The 12,453-nt window shown below is 42.7% G+C and overlaps 1 protein-coding gene and 1 non-coding gene across 2 annotated transcripts; both read right to left on the reverse strand.

Annotated features, from left to right (window-relative positions):
* Nucleotides 1-2,750, reverse strand: LOC110523343 (large ribosomal subunit protein eL37). Its single transcript, XM_021601960.3, has 4 exons — nucleotides 2,434-2,750; nucleotides 1,619-1,754; nucleotides 1,099-1,183; nucleotides 1-113 (listed from the first exon to the last, which is right to left on the reverse strand). Exons 1-4 carry the CDS (start codon nucleotides 2,434-2,436, stop codon nucleotides 44-46), a joined length of 294 nt encoding a protein of 97 aa, XP_021457635.1. The 5' UTR covers nucleotides 2,437-2,750; the 3' UTR covers nucleotides 1-43.
* On the reverse strand, nucleotides 1,339-1,417 carry LOC118964776 (small nucleolar RNA SNORD72). The gene has a single exon (XR_005051969.1). It is a non-coding gene; the product is annotated as a small nucleolar RNA SNORD72 (small nucleolar RNA).
* Nucleotides 2,751-12,453: the final 9,703 nt, after the last annotated feature.

A 12,453-nucleotide genomic window follows, 5' to 3' on the forward strand; every position in this document is an offset into this window, starting at 1 on the left:
TATCAACAGCACATTTATTTAAACAAGTAAATCCAAAGTGTGTCTAGGACGAGCTGGAGGCAGCCACTGCAGCACGCTTAGGCTTTGGGGTGGTCCCTTCCCGGAACCCATTCCTGAAAAGGACGGGGAAAGAAAACATGACATCTGTACATTATGTAGAAGACTAATTGTAACCTTACGGATCACCTAAGGTAATAAGCAACATTTCTGACAGTCACTAAGGTAGTCTTCACAGTTTGTGGTGTTATTTGTGGAAGTCTCTTGGATGCATATGCTAGTGCTGATCCAACTACGTAACAGATGGCCATAAACAGATGTGGCAGAATATGTAGTTCTACATGGCTCCTAGGTCAGTGGTTTTCAGAACTCTTCTCAGGGACCCCTATGTCACAACTGATGGGGCAGTGGAGCTTGCTTTAGTAAAGATCTTTAATTTATTATTATTATTTTTAATAATCCGGCGTCATCAGTTCAGACATTTATTTTGTGACATAATTGGCAAGCTCATTTCCGCTAGCATTATTTCAAAGCAACAGTTGTAACAGCGCAAACAGGGGGATTGCAGTGGCTTATTGGCCACAACCAGACTCAGATCGATTCACATATAACAGAGCATCAACAACCACAATTTAACTCCCATTGTAGAATGACCTGCATGTCTTTAGCATGTGATCAACCAAGGCCCTTGAGAGCCAGTCCTGCAGGTTTTCATTTCTCCACAGAGGGTCGAGTGTCTGCTGGTTCTCTCCCCACCCGAACTAATTAATCATTCAAGGTCACCAATTAGTAAAGAAACTCCTAAAAAAAAACCTGCAGACACTGCCCTCCGTGGAATGAGTTTGACACCCCTGCACTAATGTTAACGATTGGCTGGAGTCCACACAAACCAGGGTCGCAGTGAGAGTAGACAGGAAACAGGAGAAAACGCTTTGAAGGGGGAATAGCGACCAACTCGAACTTGTCCAGTAAGAATGCAATTTTCAGATCCAAACATTTTACCATGTGCCCTACTGAATGACCTTGGTTTTCCAGGAAATGAAGAAAAAGGAAAATAATCTCAGCAGTACTGTGTACCGCTGGCTTTATACGAGTGCTCACCTGAATCTGCGGTAGACGACTCGCAGGTGTCTCAGGCGGCCAGACCCAGTGGTGTTCCTCCTCTTGGCCTTAGCGCTCCAGTTGTCTACAGAAAGACACAAAAAAGTACACAAATTGTCACAAAGCAGGATCAAAGGTTTAAGGCAAACATTCCCAAATATCCTCACTCCTGTCAACAGATGTGGGGGCACACATTATGGAAAGAGCTGTCAACCAATGTGCATACTTGAAGAGGTTGGGGTCTTGTCTCAGTCACAAAGTAAGAATCACTGAAATTCATATGTTCAGACATTTGTATTGAAAACATCATTGACAAGACACTGGGCAGTAAACATTAATTGTGTGATGCTGCATACAGGTGTAAAATATTCTAACAAGGTAAAAAGTAAAAGACAATGCAGTAACAACCCTCATTATTCAACAAGTTAAGACAGAATGCCCACAGGTCTGACATATTGTTTACAATATAGCAGTTTTTTTTTACAATGAATCAATTGATTGTTCAAGGAATGGCACTTACACCTTCTCTTGCGTTTCTCGGGATACCCACACTTCCCGCAGGACGACTTCTGCAGGTGGTAAGCCTTGGAGCCACAGCGACGGCACAGAGCGTGCGTCTTATTACGCCGCTTTCCGAAGGACGATGTACCCTTCGTCTGAAACACACAAGGTCCATAATTTAGCCAAAGACCTTTGTCATCCAGTGAGCATGAACGGAGAAGTCGGGATCATGTCTCAGCCAACAAGAAAAAGTCACTGAAATTCATGTGTAAAGACATTTGTATTGAAAACATAATTGACAAGACTGATAATTATTTGCAGAGCATACAGTCGGCAGTGCGGGAAATGACAAATAATAATTAAGATGGACTACGAACGTTTCTAGTCAAATTCCTGGCAACTTAATTCAATGTTTGCTTGAGGCAAGGCAGCTAACGTTAGCAATGCTTCCTTTGCTAGAAAGTTGACGTTAGCCATGTTAACTACCGGTAGATAGGCATTGAGCTAGCTAGATATACATGTTCACATTTATTTAAGTCTCGTGAATAACGCATAGTAAATTCTTCACACCCGAAATAAAGTGTGCTTTAGTTGAAAGAGCACATTACTTTTCCGGTAGCAAGTTAACTAGCTGAATAGGCAAGATAGCCAGCAAGCTTTTAGGCAAGCAAACATTCAAGGTTTTTATACACCATCTAACGTTGCATCAAAAACAATATCGATGAGAAACCATTATTTGTGATTACAAGTCGCAAATCGCAACAATGTATGGTAAAATAAACAGATACAGAAATAGATGTTGTACGATACATCTCTGACTATTTTTCCACTCACCATTCTCTTCTTATGGGTGGGTGAAAAGAGACCGGAAAAGCGTTTGGTGTTGCATTAAATCCCAATCGAGGTTGTTCCGGGTGTAACAGTAAAATAAGCCCCCTTAAGTAGGATAAGCGTTTATTTCAACAAATAGCGGACAGAGTACTAAGGATGTAAACATTGATTTTAATACACTACTCATGGCAAATCCGATCAATTTGTTTTGTTGTTCATGTCAGGTACGGGCCATGTTTAAATACTTTAAAATGCATACTTCCTTCTTCACTGTTACACACATCCAATCATGTTGAATCAGTGATTACTCCAAGGAAGGGAAGAGGAAGAGGGAAGGATATCATTTTTAAAGTATTCTATCTGGGCCACTTCTATAGTTTGCTTCTGAAATGGATATGAATTCACATATTTCTTCCTTAGCCTATCAAGATAACGAGTCCACAATGTTCGTCAATACAGAAGTCCTGCTTTGAAAGACTACAAAAGTGCAGTAGCATACAACGCAAATAATACATTTCAATCTGTCAATCAATGTCATATTGTGATCATCATAGGTTATATAAAAGTTCAATTAAAAAAATATATATATATATTAATAACTGATGTGTTTGCAACGTCAAATGCTTTTGAGTGTAATATATATTTTTGCCACCAGATGTTGCCATTCAGCTGCTGGTGGCTAGGAGGCACAATGATCTAAAGCAGCTTCATCTCCTGTATGCTTTCCCTCATCTGAAACCAATTTAACTGTAAAGTTTAAGTGCATTCCTGCTGGGTATCCGCCACATTGCTATTCACAGATTTGTAAAGCGGAAGGAGAGGAAAATGACTGGGATCCATTCTGGATAAATGGACATGGACTCACTGAATGAGCATGTGATGTGGACTGACTTTCAGTTGAGTTTATGTTGTGCATTTAGTTTTTCAATGGCACAAACAGAATTATGTATATTTCTTACGTGTATATTGTGACATTATGCTCCCGAGAATTGTATAAACATTGCTGTCTGTCTCTCTGACATTAAAAACAATGTTTAAATATTCAAATTTGATCTCCAGCTGTCCCATAGTAATGAACATATCGAGAGTCGGGGATGAGACCAGTGTTGCCAATTTAGCAATTTTGTTGCTAGATTTAGCAACTTTTCAGAGTACCCTGGCAACGTTTTTTCAAACAGCACCTAGCAACACATTTAGCTACTTTTAAAAATGTATTTGGAACTTTTAGAAACTTTTGAAAAGTTACTCAAATGCTAAAATGCATTTTCCCTCTAAATGACACAAAAACGATTTTTCTGTCACAGACTCAGTCAAAACACACGTGCCTGGCTGCAAAAGTGCATTGTGAGTGACGTCAGCAGCAGGCGCTCAGCTCGTGCACAGGCAGCAACAGGCCAGCAGCAATTTCAGCAAATTGTAAATCATTGTTGGCTGACTGTAGCAGCAGTAGTGTGCGTTCGAGGAGACAAACCCAATGAATATATTTGGTCACAAATGTTTGATCTTGAACAGAACTTACAACATCAATCAACATGTCTCAGTCAAAACTGTACAGCCAGAAGTACAGAAAAGAGTAGGAGTCTGTAGCTGAATTTAAAGGGTGGCTGAAGCCAGTAATTGGGGATGAGTGTTGGGCATACTGTGAGTACTGCAAATCAGATATGCTTGCAAAAATGTATGACATCAAAAAAACATTGTTTTTACAGCAAAGCATATAAATCAATCAAAACTGTACAACCCCACAACGCAGTCTACATTACCACAGTTGGTTAAGAAAGTGGATAACTGCAAAAGAGCAGAAGCTACTATGCCAATGGCCATTGCGGAGCATTGTTCGCTGCTAGCATGCGAACATTTAGGTATGGCTTGCAAAGATGCCTTTTCAGATTCCGTGACAGCAACAAACTTCCAAATGCACTGCACCAAGTGCACAGAAATGATTAGGGGAGTATTGGCTCCTTATTTTCTCAAAAGAGTAACATCAGATGTGGGGAAGGAGAAGTTCAGTCTCCTTTTGGATTAGTCCACTGATGTCAGTGTCTCGAAATACCTGGGTATTCGGTATTTCAGTGCTAAAAAAATAACCGTTGTGTCCACCTTTCTTGGTCTGAATGAATTGGAGGGGGGCGATGCCAGATCAATAGCAAAGGCGGCAGTTGAGTTTCTTGAGAAGTGTAACTTTAAAAAAGAGAATCGTCAGGGTATTGGCACTGATAATGCGTCTGTGATGACTGAGGTGCACAACGGGGTGCACAAGATTTTAAAAGAAGAATGTGCATTGCCCAATTTGGTTCTCATCCGCTGTGTGTGCCATTCTTTACAATTGGCTGTCAGTGCAGCATCCAAAGAAACCATCCCTAGGAGTGTTGATTACTTAATCAGGGAAACCTACAACTGGTTTTCCATTTCCCCAAAATGGCACGAGGCGTACAAAGCAGTGTATGCCACCATTAATTGTGGCCAGAAACCCCTGTATATCACCAAAGTGTGTGCCACACGTTGGCTATCGATTGAGCCTGCGGTAACTCATATATTGAGCCGGTGGGAAGAACTGAAACTCCACTTTGAGGTGACCAAGGCCAGTGAGCATTGCTACATGGTGGATGTGCTCCTCACCATGTACATGGACAAGACCAACTATGTGTCTACCTGACATTCTTGAAATCAATCCTGTCTGACGTACAAGTTGCAGTGAAGTCATTTGAGGGAGAGCAAACAGATCCTGTCAAGCTTTTGGACAATCTGGTACACCTATTAACATCAATTTGCAGCAGAGTAGTCAACTCTATGGCAAAAATTGATGTCCTGAAGGATGCCATTGATGGACATCTCAGTCCATCAGCATACCGTGGGTACCTTTTAGAGAGCACGGTGTACCAACTCAGTCTTGCGCCAGAGGACAAAAAGGTCATTCGGAGACAGTGCATCAACTACATTGTTGCTTTAAGCAAGGAGCCACAAGCAAGGCTCCCAGACAACCTTGAAGCCTTGTGACACATGGCCTTGTTCAGTGTTAAGGAAACGCTAAAGCACAATAAAGATACCACTGAAATTATTAAAGTAGCTGAGCTACTGGGGTACCGGCCCCAAACAATTTATAAAATTGTTTCCCAATGGAAAAACATCCATCTGTTTTGGCGGGACTCAACTGAAAATACAGTCGCGTTTTGGAGTGTCAATAACTACACGGACTCTTCTGGGTCAAATCCATTTGAAGAACTGTGCAAAGCTACACTCGCTGCCCTCTCCTTGCCACACTCAAATGCGGAGGTTGAACGGCTGTTCAGCCAAATGAGTGTGGTCAAGTCAAAGTTAAGAAATAGAATGTCACTGCACACTCTCAACTCCATACTCCTCGTGCGGTATGGACTGAAGCTGGCTGGTGATACCTGTTACCAGCATAAACTACCAGGTGAAGTTCAGCAGCAGCGTACAGCTTTAAGGCCTCTGCATCCTCTACTGCTGGTTCCAGCTCCGTGACAATGCAGTTGGACAGTGAAGATGAAGAGGATTTCCTTGCCAATCTATGATTCATCATATTTACAGTACGTACACAAGGAGTGGACTTTCTGGAACTGGTGGAGACACACAGCTGATGGTGGCAGTGTGCACTACAGTGTGTGCGAGAACAGTGGCAATATCTGGAGGAAACCATTAAGCAGCTAGCCAGCCAAGCAGCACAGCAACCTGGAGAGAGATGCCTAGCACACATCATTATTTGAGTTAAGTTGCTTGTTCAATAAGATAGCATATATACCTTGTACCTATAATTGTTGATCAGTTAGGTAGCATGTTAACTAACTACCAATTGTCACTCCCTGACCTTAGAGATCCTTTTATGTCTCTATTTTGGTTTGGTCAGGGCGTGAGTTGGGGTGGGCATTCTATGTTGTATTCTATGTTTTCTATTTCTGTGTGTTTGGCCGGGTGTGGTTCTCAATCAGAGGCAGCTGTCTATCGTTGTCTCTGATTGAGAACCATACTTAGGTAACCTTTTCCCACCTGTGTTTTGTGGGTAGTTGTTTTCTGTTTTTTTGTGTCTGCACCAGACAGAACCGTTTCGTTCGTTGGCATTATTTCAGTTTAAATAAAAGTATGAACATGTACCATGCTGCGGTATGAGGGAACACGGCTGGCAAGGCAGCCCCCCCCCCCCCCCCCCCCAAAAAAAAAAACGTGTGGGGGGGCACACAGGAAGTGTGGCGGCGTCAGGTTGGAGACCTGAGCCCACTCCCCCGTGCTTACTGGGGCGAGCATGTGACTGGTCGTGCCCCGTGCTATGGGGTGATGCGCACTGTGTCTTGGCCGAGCATTCACAGGCTGGTGTGCTCGGTGCCAGCGTTCCGCATTTGCTGGGTGGAAGCTGGCATCCATCCAGAACAGGTGAGGCAAGCTCTGCGCTCGAGTGCGCCTCCACGGCCCAGTGTGTCCGGTGACTCGGCCAAGAAGGAGGCCGCCTGTATGTCTCCCCAGCCTGGTGAGTCCTGTCCCGGGGCCCGCTGCCAGAGGCGCCCTCCAAGTGGGCCAAGCCTAAGGTGGAGCGGGGTCCACGTCCCGCACCAGAGCCGCCCCCGCAGATAGATGCCCACCCAGACCCTCCCCTATAGGTTTAGGTTTTGCGTCCGGCGTCCGCACCTTTGGGGGGGTTACTGTCACGCCCTGACCTTAGATCCCTTTGTCTCTCTTTTGGTTTGGTCAGGGTGTGAGTTGGGGTGGGCATTCTATGTTATCTATTTCTGTGTGGTTCTCAATCAGAGGCAGCTGTCTATCGTTGTCTCTGATTGAGAATCATACTTAGGTAGCCTTTTCCCACCTGTGTTTTGTAGGTAGCTGTTTTTGTCTGCACCAGGCAGAACTGTTTCGGTTTCGTTCGTTCTATGTTTTTGTTATTTCAGTGTTCAGTTCAAATAAAAGTAGGAACACGTACCACGCTGCACCTTGGTCCTCTCCTTCCAACAGCCGTTACACCAATACACTGCTTAAAACTATTTGTTCAGAATGTGTAGGTTCACTAGTTAAAAAGAAAATAAATAATAATGTGTACTTTTTCAATGTTCTTTCTAAATAAAAATGTGTATTACTTTTACAAATAAAACTATATGCTAATGAACAAAAAAATCTAAACTAACATGTTAAATCATATTTTTCAGAGATCATATTTTTCAATTTGAGTAACGTTATTGTGTATTCTATGTAATGATGTCATCGCACAATGACATAAAGTCAGCACGATTCAGGTCTCTCCAGAGCTGTTTGCTCAGATTCAAGTCCGGGCTCTTGCTGGGCCACTCGGACATTCAGAGACTCGTCCCGAAGCCACTGCTGCATTGTCTTGGCTGTGCGCTAACAGTCGTTGTTCTGTTATGGATTTATCCAAATAAATGTCACTAGAAAACAGCTTAAACTAATGCAAAGGCAGCTACTTTGCTTTTATTCTGGCTGTAAGTTAGCCGTAGAATGTCTCTAACAACCAAACCAATAGACCAAACGACCAGCCGGCTTGGGTGTCAACCCTAGGTTTGTGTCGGTACTATATCTTGTGGAAGGATGAAATAGTATGAATAAATGAATCAAACTTTTTATTAAAATATAGAAATCACATGTTGGTAACCCATTGTATAAGAACGATAATGCAGTCGAAGACCGCCTTTGGAGGATATTTGCATGGTTAGCCGGCCTTGGACTTCGTGTCGGGCCTAACAACACCAGTGTCAATATCTCCTCCAAACACCAGCTTCTCGGGCATTATCACTTCAATCATTTTTATCAGTTAAAATATATTTTGAGTGGTATAGTTGACAGTAATTATTGTATTTTCGCACAAAACTTGTGTATTTTCGCACAAAGATTAGATGTATCGGGGTTAGTGCACCTACAACAAATACTATGGTATTTTATATTGTTTTTAGACACATTCACATAGTGATATAAAATGTAACTTCTTCCTATAAAGTATCCCAGTACAACCAAGTTAATAACTTTGAAAAATATAAAAAGTCAAATTCATTCCTTTGAATGACAATTATAAATAAAAAAAATGAAATATTTGGTCAAATTAAAATATTTTGTTTGGGGCCTCCCGAGTGGTGCAGGGGTCTAAGGCACTGCATCGCAGTGTTGCGGTGTCACTACAGCCTGGGGTTTGATCCTGTGGCATTACTGGCTGTGATCGGGAGTCCTATAGGGTGTCGCAAAATTCGCCCAGTGTCCTCTGGGTTAGGGGAGGGTTTGGCCGGGGGGGGCTTCACTTGGCTCATCGCGCTCTAGCAACTCCTTGTGGTGGGTCGGGCACCTGCAGGCGGATTTCAAACATCAGTTGAACAGTTTCCTCCGACACATTGGTGCAGCTGGCTTCCTGGTTAAGTGAGCGCGTGTTAAGAAGTGTGGTTTGGCATGTCATGTTTCGGAGGAAGCATGACTTGACTTTCGCCTCTCCCGAGCCCGTTGGGGAGTTGCATACGAGATGGTAATCACGAAATTGGGGAGAAAAAGTTGGTAAAAAAAATATAATAATTTGTTTATCAATTTTGTTTTCATCCAAATATTTGTTTCAAATAATTTTGTTGTTTTATTACCCCGTATTTTTAGGATCAAAGACTGTTACATTTAACCACACCTACTGGGTTAATTGTAACATTTCACCTATGACACTTTTGGTTTTAATTGTAAACGACTGGCATGTCCCAGAAACGTGGTTACAGTGAGTAATGGCAGCTGAGATATGTATGTTGTTTGAGTACAATTTTTTTTGTTTGATTAAAAACATTTTATACAAACAATATATGCGTCTTAGCTACCATTACTCACGGTAACTATGTTACATTTAGCCCCGGTCTACCCTAGCTCAATTTCTTTCCCTCCCTATAGCCTTTTTAAGTAGGCCTATGCTCCCAAATAGTCCTTGAATAGCCTACTGAGAATATTCATCATTGATATTTAGGAATATGCCAATTCACTTTAAACATCTTATTGGGAAAGAGGAAAGACATGTAGGCCTAGTGGTATGACATTTATATGGGGTGGGCCTACACACAGAGTTTTAAAAAACATGGGATAGAAGTGTTGAGGGAAAATGATTCGGGCCCAAAACACCAAAACTTCAACCTACAACCAAACACAACCTAGTCTAATCAAAATAATGATGCAAGTGTGGATTTTATAGGATGCTTTTTTGTCATTAAGGAGGCTATTGTCTTTCTATAAGCTTTTTAAATGTTTCTTGTTTGTTTTATAAAATATAGACATTTGGAAATTAGAATGTCATTCCTTGTCAAAAGCCAGATTTTCCCTTTGTAAGGTTAATAGGACCTATTAGACATATAGGTGAAGACGGGTTTTTACTGGGCACTGATTTACTTGTGTGCCCATAGTTCCCAGTAAACACCCGTCTTCACCTATACCATTCCCCATTAACTGTTGCAAAAGCAGCAGCTACTCTTCCTGGGGTCCACACAAAGCAGGAAGCATGGCATAATACAGAACATTAGGAGACAAGAACAGCTCAAGGACAGAACTACATTTATTTGAGCAATATGAGATGGAACGGAGTTCCTCACATTATACCGTACGCTTTCTTGAATTTGATTTGGATTTGGGGACAGTGAAAAGGCCCTTGGTGGAATGTCTGGTGGGGAAAGTGTGTGTCAGAGCTGTGTGTAAGTTGACTATGCAAACAATTTTGAATTTAACACATTAATGTTTCTTAGAAAAAGAAGAAGTGATGCAATCAGTCTCTCCTCAACTCTTAGCCAAGAGAGGCTGATTACGATGAAGAGCAAGACGTGCTGCTCTGTTCTGGGCTTAACTAGGTCTTTCCTTGCAGCACTGGACCACATGGCTAGACAATAATCATAATTAGACAAAACTAGAGCCTGCAGAACTTGTCTTTTGGAGTGTGGTGTCATCTCTTTATTACGGACAGACCTCTCCCAATCTTTACAACCATTGAATCTACATGTTTTGACCATGACAGTTTACAATCTAAGGTAAGGCCAAGTAATTTAGTCTCCTCAACTTGTTCAAATCAAATCAAATTTCAAATCAAATGTATTTATAAAGCCCTTCTTACATCAGCTGATATCTCAAAGTGCTGTACAGAAACCCAGCCTAAAACCCCAAACAGCAAGCAATGCAGGTGTAGAAGCACGGTGGCTAGGGAAAACTCCCTAGAAAGGCCAGAATCTAGGAAGAAACCTAGAGAGGAACCAGGCTATGAGGGGTGGCCAGTCCTCTTCTGGCTGTGCAGGGTGGAAATTATAACAGAACATGGCCAAGATGTTTAAATGTTCATAGATGACCAGCAGGGTCAAATAATAATAATCACAGTGGTTGTCGAGGGTGCAACAGGTCAGCACCTCAGGAGTAAATGTCAGTTGGCTTTTCATAGCCGATCATTTAGAGTAGCTCTACCGCTCCTGCTGTCTCTAGAGAGTTGAAAACAGCAGGTCTGGGACAAGTAGCGCGTCCGGTGAACAGGTCAGGGTTCCACAGCTGCAGGCAGAACAGTTGAAACTGGAGCAGCAGCACGGCCAGGTGGACTGGGGATAGCAAGGAGTCATCCGACCAGGTAGTCCTGAGGAATGGTCCTAGGGAACAGGTCCTCCAAGCGAGAGAAAGAAAGAAAGAAAGAAAGAAAGAAAGAAAGAAAGAAAGAAAGAGAGAAAGAGAGAGAGAATTAGAGAGAGCATACTTAAATTCACACAGGACACCGGATAAGACAGGAGAAATACTCCAGATATAACAGACTGACCCTAGCCCCCCCGACACATAAACTACTGCAGCATAAATACTGGAGGCTGAGACAGGAGGGGTCGGGAGACACTGTGGCCCCATCCGACGATACCCCCGGACAGGGCCAAACAGGCAGGATGTAACCCCAACCACTTTGCCAAAGCACAGTCCCACACCACTAGAGGGATATCTTCAACCACCAACGTACCATCCTGAGACAAGGCCGAGTATAGCCCACAAAGATCTCCACCACGGCACAACCTAGACAGGAAGATCACGTCAGTGACTCAATCCACTCAAGTGACACACCCCTCCTAGGGACGGCATGGAAGAGCACCAGTAACTCAGCCCCTGTAATAGGGTTAGAGGCAGAGAATCCCAGTGGAGAGAGGGGAACCGGCCAGGCAGAGACAGCAAGGGCGGTTCGTTGCTCCAGTGCCTTTCCATTCACCTTGAGATCGAGTCTGCGTCTCTCACATGGGTAGGCAGACCATTCCATAAAAATGGAGCTCTATAGGAGAAAGCCCTGCCTTCAGCTGTTTGCTTAGAAATTCTAGGGACAGTTAGGAGGCCTGCGTCTTGTGACCGTAGCGTACGTGTAGGTATGTACGGCAGGACCAAATCAGAAATATAAGTAGGAGCAAGCCCATGTAATGCTTAGCAGTAAAACCTTGAAATCAGCACTTGCCTTAACAGGAAGCCAGTGTAGAGAGGCTAACACTGGAGTAATATGATATTTTTTTTTGGTTCTAGTCAAGATTCTAGCAGCCGTGTTTAGTACTAACTGAAGTTTATTCAGTGCTTTATCCGGGTAGACAGAAAGTAGAGCATTGCAGTAGTCTAACCTAGAAGTGACAAAAGCATGGATACATTTTTCTGCATCATTTTTGGACAGAAAGTTTCTGAATTTTGCAATGTTACGCAGATGGAAAAAAGCTGTCCTTGAAACATTATTGATATGTTCATCAAAAGAGAGATCAGTGTCCAGAGTAACGCCGAGGTCCTTCACAGTTTTATTTGAGACGACTGTACAACCATCAAGATTAATTGTCAGATTCAACAGAATAGCTCTTTGTTTCTTGGGCCCTAGAACAAGCATCTCTGTTTTGTCCGAGTTTAAAAGTAGAACATTTGCAGCCATCCACTTCCTTAAAGCCACACCATTCATTACCAGATTCAGCTGAGGTCTAGAACTAAGGGAATTATTTGTACTAAATACAATGCTCTTAGTTTTAGAGATGTTCAGGACCAGTTTATTACTGGCCACTCATTCCAAAACAGACTGCCACTCTT

Source organism: Oncorhynchus mykiss, chromosome 5 (assembly GCF_057628025.1).
Source record: "Oncorhynchus mykiss isolate SJ-2025 chromosome 5, ASM5762802v1, whole genome shotgun sequence".
Lineage (NCBI taxonomy): Eukaryota > Metazoa > Chordata > Actinopteri > Salmoniformes > Salmonidae > Oncorhynchus > Oncorhynchus mykiss.